This window comes from Aptenodytes forsteri, unplaced genomic scaffold (genome assembly GCF_000699145.1).
Source record: "Aptenodytes forsteri isolate BGI_AS27 unplaced genomic scaffold, ASM69914v1 Scaffold640, whole genome shotgun sequence".
NCBI lineage: Eukaryota > Metazoa > Chordata > Aves > Sphenisciformes > Spheniscidae > Aptenodytes > Aptenodytes forsteri.
In genome coordinates this window covers 47,491-60,407 of record NW_008794887.1, presented here as the reverse complement: position 1 = coordinate 60,407, position 12,917 = coordinate 47,491, and the positions used below count along the sequence as shown (strand labels likewise).

At 45.6% G+C, this 12,917-nt stretch overlaps 1 protein-coding gene across 1 annotated transcript; it reads right to left on the bottom strand.

Annotated features, from left to right (window-relative positions):
• Position 1: 1 nt before the first annotated feature.
• MED1 (mediator complex subunit 1) lies at positions 2-11,794 on the bottom strand. Its single transcript, XM_009274848.2, has 16 exons — positions 11,693-11,794; positions 10,791-10,869; positions 10,281-10,335; positions 10,020-10,152; positions 9,227-9,255; positions 8,773-8,844; positions 8,382-8,456; positions 7,735-7,808; positions 7,262-7,351; positions 6,410-6,521; positions 5,962-6,086; positions 5,630-5,745; positions 4,793-4,994; positions 4,457-4,552; positions 4,244-4,349; positions 2-3,373 (listed from the first exon to the last, which is right to left on the bottom strand). The coding sequence occupies exons 1-16, from the start codon at positions 11,777-11,779 to the stop codon at positions 124-126; spliced, it is 4,701 nt and encodes a 1,566-aa protein (XP_009273123.1). The 5' UTR covers positions 11,780-11,794; the 3' UTR covers positions 2-123.
• Between the last annotated feature and the right edge of the window lie 1,123 nt (positions 11,795-12,917).

Here is a 12,917-nt window from a genome sequence, read left to right as displayed (position 1 = left end):
CCCCCCTTCAAACACACCCTGTAAAAATCAGCGTGGCAGGTTTGCCCTGAATGGTTCCCTTCTTTCAGTCTCCAGAACCCGCAGGTCCTGCGTAGAGCTCATCTTTTAAAGACACTAAGAAAATTAATTGCCAATGAGAGCAACATCCATGAGATCGTCATCTTCCTCCCCGATCAAAAACTCAGGGCTAGGCCGGGACGGTCGCTCAGCCGAAAGGATAGCGCTGCTTGCCATGGAGAGAGACTGGTCAGCTGAAATCGGGGACTTAGACCAGCTCTCTGGCTTCATGCTGTGAGATTTCTTCTTGTCTCTGTCTTTATCTCGATCCCGATCTCTGTCCCGGTCTTTGTCCTTCACTTTCTTCTTCTCTTTTTTGTGCTTCTTGTGTTTTTCTGAGCTATACTCGGGCAAAGGCCTAATGCCGTCGTCGGAGCTAGGGCTGTTCTGATAGGATTTCTCTGCTATGGAAGAGCCCGACTCACTCTCGCTGTCTATGTTTTGGGGAGTGTATGCTGGTGACTTACTGTGGCTGGGAGAGCAGCGTTCGTGTTTTGGAGTCGATCCACTGATTAGAGGGGACCCATAGCTTTTGGAAGAAGCCATCTGAGGCCTTAGGCTATCCCCACCTCCTTCCCCAGGCTTCTGCAAAGTCACTTTGGCTTTAATGCTAGGGGAACCACCGTCGTGTTTGCTGATGATAATTTTGGCCACTCCAGTGCTTCCAACGTTTTTGGAATCTGAAGTCTTCTTGGAAGAGTCAACAGATCCTCCAGAAACAGAGACTTTAGATTTCTCTTTGTCGCTCTTCTCACGTTTGCCCTGGAACTCACCTCCAGACATATTGTGTTTGGAGGACATAGTATGGCTTGAGGAATTGGAACTTGGCCCCATTTGTCCATCCATTGGGTCATCTCCACCAGGCCCGCTAGTGACAACCCCGTGTTTAAGTTTGTCTATGACTGCAGTCAGAGATGGCTTCTTGTTTCTGCTTGGAGACTTGCCTTTGGAACTTCCATGCTGGTTTTGAGATGAAGACATGGAAGACCCACTAGACGAAAAGGAAGATGAAGATGCCGTCGAAGAATTTGATGAAGGAGGTGGTTTCTGTGACATAGACCCAGAGGATCCCATTCCTGAAGATGACTTCATACTTGAGCTTGATCCGGTCCCAGACATATGGGAGCCTCCGGAACCTGAACTGATAGGCGACTTTGCTTTAGACGACGGGGGAGTACCTGGGACGGGTTTCATGGGAGAAGCAAGCTTGTCAGAACCTCCCGAGGGCCTAGAATGAGACGGAGAGATGTTTGGTTTACTCATGGAAGGGTTCATAAGTGACGATGGCTTTCCTTGAGGTTTCATCTTGGTACTGCCGGAACCGCTGCTGAGGCCATGTTTGGTGATGGGGGAGGATCCAGGCTTTCCCACCGACTGAGCCGAGCTTTTGGACTGACCTGAACTTGAGCCGCCTTGGCTTGAGTAGAGGCTGCTGCTCATCTTTGAGCCAGAAGACCCTTCCGACTTGCTGCTTTTAATTTTGCCTGAGGTTGAAGAGGAGGAAGAAGAGGAGGAGGAGGAAGAATGGCTATGATGGCTTTTGCTGCTGGAGGAGGTGACAGAGCCACTACTTGTATACTGGCCATGTGAAGACGGTTTGCCAACAGTCACTGTTCCTTTTGGGATCTGAATGGTTATTTTTGGAATAGGAGGAGTAGCTACACCGGGAGGAGTCTGAGATCGGCCTGAACTCCCGGGAGATTTGGACCCGCCTGTGCTTGCTGGTGGCGTGAAAGGCCTGTTTGATGAACTGTGAGATGGAGATTTCCCGTCTGTCTCCTGCTTCTTCCGCTTTGGAAGTTTCTCTTTACTTTTACCATCACTGGATGGCGTCCGGCTGCGCTTCCCCGGCTTCCCGTCTATCCCGGGACCTGCCATGTTACTTCCAGAACCATTGCCTTCCTTTACCCGTTTCTGAGACTTTTCTTTTCCTAAATCCCCTGTATTCAGTAAAGGGCTCTGACCTCCACTGTGATGCTCCATGATGTCAGAGGACCCCAGTGCTTTGCTTGCAGCTGCAATAATACTAAAATCTACCGTATCGGACTGATTGCTCCCCTTAAATTTATTTTCCCCCCCATCAGCCCCCAAGACTTGCACCCCCAAAGTAGTTAGAGCCTGGGATGCGTAGCCCTTGAAATCATCAGTGTCTCCACTCTGACTGCTCTCATCAAAGTACTCCTCCCCAAAGCCACTTTGACTCTGACTGTTCAGCAAGTCAGGATTGAAATCTACTCCATCTGGAAAAAAATGGTTTGAAGAATCGCTGTTGGGGCTCACAGCAGCGTCTGCTATCAGGTCTGCCGGATCTGTGTACGGGTTCTCACTATTGTTCGTCTGAAAAACATCTGGGTCAAAGAGGGCACTTTGTGAATGTCCTGAACTAGAAGAGTCTCTTACTGGAGTACCAATGGGCGGACAGTCCTCATTAGTGGTGGGTAGCTTGGAAGCCTCCTCTGCTATATCCGAAAGGATATCAGTAACATCGGCTCCAATGCTGTCCGAACTAGAAAGTCGAACCATTCTCTGAATACTGGGCTGCGAGTGAGGTATAGGCTGTGGGTATGTAGTAGGAGGAGTGCTGCATTGGCTGGGTGCTGGAGTAATGTGAGGGGTGTCCAGGGTATCTGCAGTCATGTTGACATCAAAAATGGGATTCTGGGAGTCAACATCCATTGAAAAGAGCTCCCTCTGGAAATCATCCTCAGTCTGATGCTTGGGCTTGTCGGCCGGCATGCGGGACTTTTTTTTCTTTTGCTTATTCCCCCCAGGGCCCATTTCCATTCTGGGGGAGCCAGAGGAAGAGTTCTGCCTTTCGAGAGGGCTGCTCCCATACAGAGTGGAGAAATCCTGAGGGGGATTCTCTTTAAGAAGGTTCATGAGCATGGGGTGGTTCTTGGTGTTGCTTGCTGGTGAGGATACTGGTGGTGGTGTGTGATGGGGAGGGGTTGGACTCGAGCCAATGGTAGACCCCACATTCCCTGTGATCTGCAACAAACTAGTGAGAATAGGGTTCTGAGACACTTTGCTGAAGTCCTCCCCATGGCCCACCGAGTCATGCCTCTCTTTCATGCTTATGCTCATGTTAAACAAAGTAGTGATGGGCCCCCCAGGAAAAGTGTTTGTTGGGGTAGTGGTACCACTCATTGGGTTGCTGCCTGTGGTCATGCCATACCCTGGGCTGCTGGCTGGGGGAAGATTTTTCTTCACCATATCTTCTACTGTCTCTGCAATAAGGGACAAGGCTGGCGTGTCTGCTTGAATCGTTTCTGCTTTTCTGCGAATTGCTCTCATGGTGACGGGAATGGACATACATCTGCAAGACACAAGACAAAGGGTTTAGCGTGCGTTTTGCTGCCCCGCAGCAATGTTCACCGAAGACGTTTTAACAACTTCATCAGACATAAAGCAAGCAGTAAGGCTCTTGGGCGCACGAGAGTAAGAGGTCCAGGCACCGTAAACACCCTGCTGTTCTGCTTGTATTTACACTTATCCCATCACGCTTATCTAGCCACGAGACAGCTGTGCCTTTACGCGTTGCCTTGCAATCACAAAGGGAGAATTAATTTACCAATTAACTCTAATAACTAATAGCTGACAGATCATGATCTTCTTGTCAAAGCACAGGATGCAACCTGGGTTGTTACTCTGATTCTGCCAGAAAACCCCTTTGTCTAAGCTTGGCAAACCTAATTTCCTGCAACCCTGTAAAAATCAATGATAATGCCACATTCTACTCAAGGATGACAAGCCTATAATGTTCTGAAAGAAAAAATAGCTGTTCTCACTCAAAAGGTCTGTGCTGTGCCCTGTTAACATTCTGCTGTGCTCTGAATGGTGGCTGGCGTGGAGGAACCTTGATAAAAGGCCTGTGTAAATGACAAACTGCAGGGGAGCTCTTCCACATTTTACAAGACTTCGAAAGCAATCAACTACAGGAGAAGGACAAATAGGCAGGCACCTCAGACACGCACCCAAAAATAAGTAGCTATGGTTCAGCGTCTGGAGTGGAATTTTCAAGAGGGCTCCAAGCCTTCCCCTCTTCCAAACAACCACTACCAAAACTCACCCACAGGTACAGAACGGCTCCAAAACCACCAGGATAAATATGAGCTAGACACAGAGTTCATCTGTATGATTTGGAGTGCACGGTGGCACAAAAAAAAAAAAAAAAAATCCATCTTACCTTTGAACAACTTTGGCAATGAAATCATCTGTACAGATAAGAGCATCGGACAGCCCTTTGTACAGCTTACAGTTCACGTGAGTAGAGTCTTGCACATCCATTACCACTAAAAGAGAGAAGGCATTTGGAAAAGATCAAAATCCTGGTTACAGCGGAAGAAAACCCTGCCATCCTTCCCGTAAACACGCTCATGCTTTTACTAAGTCCACTTACCACACACTAGGGAGTCATTCACAGGATGCTGAAAGGATACGCTAAAACAGGAGTCAGAGAGAGGACAAACTTCAAACTGCAGGATCCCGGGAGAATCTGAAAGACATGGGAACTGTTAAATTAGGGAACGCGGGAGATGAACCAGAGGAACCAGCTCAATTCCCCCATACAGAATTAAAAAAAAAAAAAAAAAAAAAAAAAAAGAGAGAAAATAAAAAAATAAGAAAAATTTAAAAGGAAAGCGGCATAGGCCTCATTTCTTATTCCTACACCTGGGGAAATTACCCAGGGTTTCTTATCATCCACACATTATATTCCGCTTGATGCGGTACCCACCTTCTTTTAAAACTGTTCGCTTGACGCAGCTGCCAATCAGTGTGTTGTACGCCACCTGATGTCTGATCAAATTGAGGATGAGAGGAACCCGTCCAGGGTGCTGGAAGGCGATTTTACTAATCAGAGTTCCTTGAAGGCTTCTTCCATCTGGGAGAGGAGCATCTTTGTTCAGAAAGTAACAGTGCTGCTGTCCTGGAAGAGCCTGACAAACAATTTCTGCTTTACTCCAGCTACTGCTGGGTACAAGGCAATAACAGACATCTAGGAAGGAAAGAGCAGGCCCCAGATCCAGGTGACGCCAAGCCACCTTTCTGGCTGAAAATGACAGCGACAACACTTTCCTTCCAATCTGAATAAGCAAAACACGATTCCGGCTCCTCAGAAGTGGTACTGACAAACAGTATTCACTGTCCCCACTAAAACAGTTGCATACGGTACGGCATCCCTTCTGAGGAAAAGAGAAATCCTCTGAAGTTAACAGGAGATCCGTCACTGACAAGTTTAAGAACTAGGATTTCTCCCAAAGTGATGCGATTCATTCAGCCACACATTGCAGCCCGAACAAGAGGAAGGGACAGAACCTGGGAAGGCTCAGTCCCACACCTCTGCCGTCACATTGCTGCTCTTCAACAGCAATGGATTTTTCATTACCTAATTCTCCTCATCACTGTGGTCATGTCTGTATCGGAATCCTAATGCTTGGATAGCACAGTTTTTGCCTAGGAATAAATGCCGTACCAGTTTCCTTTATCCGACTTGAAAGATAACTGAAACAGATGAAAACCCCCAAACTGCTCACCTACAAGTGTAACGCCCTGGTTGTAACAACATACTTACTGCATAGAAGCGCATATTGTGGTTTAAAGGTAGGGGATCAGCCTCCTTGGATAATTCAAACTGTGTGATCAGCTCATACAAGGGCACAAATGGTGGTGTGTCGAACAATGGAATACCTGAGGGGACAAGAGGGCACAGAATGATAGCACCTGGGAGCCAGAAGGAGACGGTGGGTCAGAGAAGGCGTTACCACCTAGTAAAGGAAACCTATCCAGGTTTTACTGAAAACAGAGCACAAAACCTCGAGCAACTTTTCTGGCACACGCGAAAAAATAGCAGCAGTTTATTAATAAAAACCTAGGGAGTATCCGTCTGACAGACCTGCGACCCACCTGTGCAGCCCTGAAGTTTCTGAATGAAAGCTCGAGACACTGGAATAGGACGTGGGAATTTCAGGAAGAAACAAGCTGGTAAGTCCACACTGTTGGCACTGGTGATTGACGAGAAAGACGGGGTTCTGAAATATTGGGTTAATACAAGATCTTATTAGACGCAGGGCATGACTCTGGCTTCTGCTGCGAGCGCCAGACATCCCATCTACTGTTTGCTCAAATACGAGCAGATTGTTATACCTTCTTAAAAATTAAGACACTCCTCAGAAGCATGCCACATGCCTGAAATACGTATTTCTTGGCTTAAAGACAGCACGTAAGTGCTTTATATAATGCTACGACATCACGCAGTCATCGCCCCACTCAGACTTCAACAGAGGACTGAATGTTGAATTTGCATCTAAACGAGGCCGCTGAGAAAGGCCTGGCAGACACGTCCTTTGCTTACCCTTTGCTGTCAACTGGATGAGAGCCCATAATCAGCGGTGCAATTGGCAGTTTGTACATAGCCATGGTTCCCTCAACTGTTACTGACACATTCATACCCAAAGACCGAGGAACTGCGAGAGGAAGCAAGAAAAAAAACCCACAATGACATAAGCTGACGAAAAAAAACCAATGCAAGCTTTACGAATTAAATATCACTATGGTGGAAATATCTTACTTCCTCCACAAGGCAGAGTTTTCAGCGTTCACCTTTATCACTAAATGGACTACAGCCAAACTAGTTATGCTACCTAACGCTCTATTTTTCTCTTGCAAGGTAGACCGATTGCATAATTCTTAAAATACATTCCAAATACATTTGCAAGCTTGTAGTATGCTCTTTACAAAGCAAAACAAATAATGATTTTGGACAATTTCACCCTCTTCTTTCCCGAGACCAGCCTCAATTGGAATTGGTGCTTGGTTTTGTCATTTCAGCGAGAGACAGGTGTCCACGTACATGCATAAAAAATAATCTTCGAGTAAGATGGCAGAGACACAAGTATTCCCACAACAAAACAAATCCCATGTTAACAATGGAGTTCACCCTAAGGAAAAAGGCTCTGTCTGCAGGCTGTCACCCCACCACCCTCGGTAGCCGTCCAGTTCAAACTCCAGAATAGCCACGGGGTTCAAGACGGTCAACTGAGCCAGCATTTACACACGGGCTTATTAAACCCGTCTCCTCCGTAAGTCAGCCTATGATTTTCCTGTATTACAGGGTGACAGCAGAGGGGAGCTAGGCTGTTGGAGTTCTGCTTTCTTCTCTCCTTCAAGCAGTAGTAGTCCCCACTACCTTCTAAAGCTGACCTACCGTTGTTCTCATGCAAAATAACGGGGGCTCCAGTGCCATCTTCAAATAAATCATAGGGCGAGACATAATACTTGAGATTCATCAGGAGACCTGTGGGAGAGAAGCTTTTGAACAGGCATCCTGACAATACAAGTTAACCCGATCATTATTAACCCCTGCAACCACACAGTATCTGCACTGTAACGCAGCACGCGCTGTGCAGAGCTGCTAGGGCATCTTGAAGGAGTTGTTCTCTGCTGTTAAAGACACAGACATGGCCACCTGCCATAAAATTACCGTGTGTGGCTTTGTAAAGAAAAGCTGGCTTTCTGGATCATGTGGGACTTGCAAACACTCAACCACCTTGTCCCTCTTTTAGTCTGATGAGCATTTTCCATTACTGCCGTCAGTTAATGTGAAACTAACGTCCGTAAAGGGGACCCCGAACAAAGTAATTTTGATTCTTTTCTTTTTTAAGTGTTAATCAAAGATACCTCCGCTCCTGGGAGTGAGATAGCCAACACTGCCATGAAGAATCTTGTCGAGGGGATTTGCATTGGTGGCTTGCCTGCAAGAGAGGCAATCACAGGTCTGTAACAAGCCAGTCATTCCTGAAGCCAAAATTCACGTGCTGATGGCAGTCTAAGATTTTAGCTCAACATACACACTTCTCGGTCACAGAGAGGTAGCGATCTTAAACTTCACACTGTTATAGGCAAAGCAAAAGCTACTTTACTCTCTACAGCACGGATGGTTTATCCACCGAATCTACAGCAGTGAAAGATGGTCAAACGTTTCTCTCTTTCTTACTGTAAAACACGTTACCGCTAATCCATCTAGTTACAGACTTTTTACCTTCCAGACTTTCTTTCAATTGATTTCTGCAGTTAAAAAGGAAATGCTCAGAAAGCTCTAAGCAATTTTTCTCTCTATACATCTGTCATTCCCCTGCCAGCAGGGGGAATGCCCTTCTATAGCCTCAGCACCGCGCTTCTTAGCAGTGATGTCAGACCACAGAGGCACCGATGGGACACTTCCTGGATAAACCGTACTCGGCACGATCAGAATCAGCCAACATGATGCAGCGTTAAGAAAAAACAAACTGACAACAAAAAACAACAAACCATATAGATGTCCTTACCAGTACATCCCTGCCATTTTTGAGAGATCCAACTCTAAGGACTGCAGAGCCAAGTACATTTTAGTTTTAAGTTTGCTGGGGGGAAAAAAACCAACAAAACGATGTAAGAAAAATTGAAAGGAACAGTGCAATGAAATCCAACTCTCAGAACTGCTGGCTGACAAGCTGCAGTACTTGCCATCAGATAGAGCATTTAGAAATTAGAACTTTTCATTCTGCGTTCCCACCTCACATTAAATCCTCCCTACCCCTGTGTGCACATGCAAGCCATGGTGATGAAGTCCGTAGGATCACACACGATGAAAATTTAAGCACAGAATGAAAAGCTCGTAGATTTGTTTAATTTTATATATGTGGTTGTAAATAAATATAATACATATTCTAGACTTACTTGTCTCCTGGCAACTTATACAGGTTCACAAGCCCCCTGAGATGCTTAGAAAATTCATCAAAATTTTTCTCTCTGAAAGGAAGAGGGAGAAAAACTAACGTGTACTCAAATTCGTAGCAGATAAGGTTTCGTTTTAAAAAGTTGTATTAATACAGACACTAAGTCACTTAAGAAAAGACTTTTGCTACATGAAAGCTACAAAATGCTTTCTTTAAATGATCCAGCTTTGATGATTCTGATGAATGTTGTGCTGTGGCTTCCAAGACACCATGCACAGCAGTCAGAATCAGAAGTACCTGAACCAAAGCCAGAAAATCCCCTGGAGAAGTAGAGAGACTTTGTGGGGAAGGAACAGTTATGAAACATTTTGCGTTTCCAGACATAAAATAGCATCAGATCAATACTGCAGAGAGAAGCCTGTCAGAAAATGCTACAAACGACTCTTGTTGCTCACCTCAGATGTTGCACCAATTCTGGACAACTCTGAAAAGGAAAGAACATACAACGATATCAATGTCGAATGCAGCAATTTCAGTCTTTGTGCAGCACAGCAACTGTAAAATATTAGGACAGGAAAATTTCTGAGCATCAGCTTTTCATGAGAAGCAACACAATGCTCACAACTACACATTGCTCTGGTTCTAGTTCTGTTCGTCAACCCCCTCTGGGAAAAATTCACGCAATACCGTTTCCTCTTAAACGACTGATTTGAAATAAACTTTTAAAATTGTGAAGCCTTAGGCTGAAAACCTATGATCTGATACAGAGATATTAAAAATGGTCTGTTTTCAGAAGAGTGGCTAGGCCAACGTAAATAGCAAATTCAAACTCTCAGACATGTGCAGAAGGGAAGTAAAGCCATTTTCTTTCAGCATTCCACGTTTTAGTAACTTTCCTTTCACAGATCTAAGTTTTATAAGATTAATTTCCCTATCCTTCCTCCAGAAACAAAATTCTCGGAAGCACAGCGATAACTTCCTCAAATAATTTTGCCAGTCAGAAAACCACCCAGAGGAAAAGAGAGACCATCAGCAAAACGGTCCTTGCACACGTGCGCTACATCGACCAGATTAACCCACAAGAAGAGACTACTCCACGGAGGCTCTTACTTTCCGTTAGAACAAGCAGCAAAGGTGCAGCGCGGAACATTAAATATAACCCATTTCCTCTGCTCAGGCAGAAGGGAGCCAAAATGGCAGTTCCAAAACCACAAAGCTATTACCCTCATCTTTGTCAGTAATACATACCACAGGGTTTTCTCCATGGTGAGCCACCTTGACATCACACAGCAGCCCTGTAGGATCTAACTGGACTTCCACATAGAACATGTCTGAAGTGATGTAACATTCAGTGCCATTTGCACTAAGGTGAGATCCAAGGCTTACATACAAAACAAAACAAAAATTGCTATGAGATGCACACAAAAACCAATCAAACCAGCAGTGAGATTACGATGCGTACAGATAAACAGGAAAAGCCTTTGCCGTAAAATAAAGGAGGAGACCTACCCATTTTGCCTAGCTATAGACTCTAAGCGATCTGTCATGGCAGGCAGAGAAGATACTAGACGGAGAGAGGAAAAAACAAGGCTTGGTGAAATGATTCGACATTTCCCCAGGAATAAGACATCAGCCTTAAAACCGACCTCAACTCGTTGCTCCCTCCCATGTCTGCTCACACCTTCACATGTGCAACTATATACGTTACCTGCACTCAAAATACAGGCAGAACAATTTGCATGGAGAAAAACAAATGTTCTCAGAACTGCAAAGAGAAAACGGATTTTCTTCCGCAAGTGGAATTCAGGTATGGGCAGTTACAAGAAAACTAACAAAGGCGATCCTGCCTGGTACCGACTGGCACCGAGATAAGCGTGCTTATGTAAACGTGAGCACACATGCAGTGGGAACACAGTGAAACGTGCTAGCAACAACCTCGCTCGCTTTTACGATTTGGAGTATTTCCGTAGCATATCGCTGTTAAGCAGTTTGTAAAGCGCGTGCACAGAATGTACCAACCTTTTAATGCCTTCTGCAACGTCTCCAAACAGCTCACCAGATGTTGGTGCCCCCCAGAGTTCATCACAACTCGCTTTTCCTTAGTCAGAAAAAAGAAGAAGAACGTCCTTTTTGTGTATCACTCGGGAAGAGGGAAGTATTGCAACTTTTGATCAGTCAAGTGAGGTTTACTTAGGTAATTAAAAGAAGATTAGATTTCATTCCAAAATTACATCCTCATTTTGATTCCTGTAGGAGAACAGTATCCATTTTGGAAGCAGGTAACAAAGGCAGGCCTGAAATGGATTTATTTTCTTTTAAGCAACCTGCTCATCTCGAAGAACAGACTGTAGCAACTTTTTGACAGGAATAAGCTAAGAGAAATAATGAGACAGGAAACTTTTAACACCACAATACATGCAGAAACCACTGATGTAGCTCTCCCCTGCCTCCTGCTCCTCCTTCCCTCCCACCGAGAGACCAATATTTCAAACTCATGTTTGACTAAGCCAACGCTGAGTCTTGAACATCACCGAACGGGGAGCAAATTGCTTTACGAAACACAGCATCCTGAAACAGCAAGTGGCAGAACGGTTTGGGCTTCTCAGTACTGGCTGAAGCCACAAGTTTGACCCTTTTCCTGGCGCTGAGCTGACAGCTGCCCCGTGTCAATTAGGCTGTAGAGGGGGAGGCTGTTAATTAGGGAAGGCAAAGGCACGCCAGACAGAAAGGGTACGGACATCACTCCCCCCCCTGCACGCTGCGGGGTGTGAGAACTGGCACGCCTCAACCACACTGGCCCGGGAGGAAGCCAAGGCTTGAGCGAAACGTAAAGCACTTTGAAGAGATCTAACAAACCAGCAGCAAAGTTATTGCTAAAGAAACTTCAGAAACCCTCCTGCTCAGATCCCAACAATTCTCACCATGACTTGACGGACTAACTTCATGGTTTCTGTCCACGGTCTGTTTTGGTTGTACTTTGCGTGAAGCCTTTCTAAGAGGGTACTCATCTTATTCAGCTTCTCCGTTTCTGTAAGACAGGGGAATATTCAGAAAAGAGGACGGGACAGTATATGCAGTTTTACAAATAAAACAGTTTGGCAGTTGTAATGAAAATACTTTCCACCTTTAAGCTAAACATGATTTCAAAAAACTTATTTACTGCCAATTTATCGCTGCGACCTAGACCTTAAGGTTAAGTAAATGTTAAGGATACATCACAAGCTATCGAAACTAAAGGACCATAAAATGCCTACGGGCCTGTTGGGAAAGGCCCAGCTCCTATTCTGCACAGACCCTGAGTGACGTGGCCCCATCGGGTTAAGTTCTGGCATGACAGGAACATATTGGGGCGCTGTTTGAAGATACAATGGCATGGCCTAAAGATGAAGCTTCCCCGGGAGAGGAAACGGAAAGCGTAGAAAACATTGTGTTAAAGAAGCGAGGTTAAGCTTCGTTTCCTGGATTCCCCTTCACTGTTCTCCCTTCCAACTCTCCAACTTCTTGCGCAGTAAAGATCTCCGCAGACCCTCCCATCACCGAAAACCTCAACCAAATCGGTCCGATTGCCAGCTGTCACAGATTCTCTGATCAGACACACTCCTACCTCACGCTAGCTTGAAACCCGAGGGCTGGTGTCTCCTCGGTGCTGTTCGAGAGCCAGGGCACGGCTCCGAACACCGTGAGATAATGAAGCGGTGGACGACAGGAGGGGTCACGGATCTCTACCAACCTAGAACATACTCAGCCTTTACAAAACACCCCTCATATCCCACAGACTCCCATCTACTACCTGTGGCTCCACAAGCTCATTTCTGTATGTTTTAGAAAGTCCCACTGTTATGAGTATCTCCCCGATGAGAGAAAAGCGGGGATACAGGATCAGTGACTACGCAAGAAACTAGCGTTGGACAGTTTAGCTAAAAAAGTTCCAAGAGATGAAATGGTTCATTTTTTCCCTACTATCTAGTCGGACACGTGCGCGAAGAGAACGCAGGTTTCAGGAGTACTACAATTTTGTCTTTTTTTGCTAAGAGACAGCTTTTTCTACACTTGCATTTGTCAGAAAATCCCAGCGGACATCACTGCCAAAATAAACCCCGTCACTGGCTCTAGCGGGTCCAAGGCAAACAGATGTCTACGACATTT

What these genes read in the sequence shown, in the direction of transcription:
- MED1 (XM_009274848.2), bottom strand. Translation starts at nt 11,779, where the DNA reads ATGAGTACCCTCTTAGAAAGGCTTCACGCAAAGTACAACCAAAACAGA. An exon ending in TATTTTGCATGAGAACAACG is followed by an intron (nt 6,522 to 7,261) that starts GTAGGTCAGCTT and finishes TTCCTCTCGCAG; the next exon opens with TTCCTCGGTCTTTGGGTATG. An exon ending in ATTGCCAAAGTTGTTCAAAG is followed by an intron (nt 3,374 to 4,243) that starts GTAAGATGGATT and finishes TGTGTCTTGCAG; the next exon opens with ATGTATGTCCATTCCCGTCA.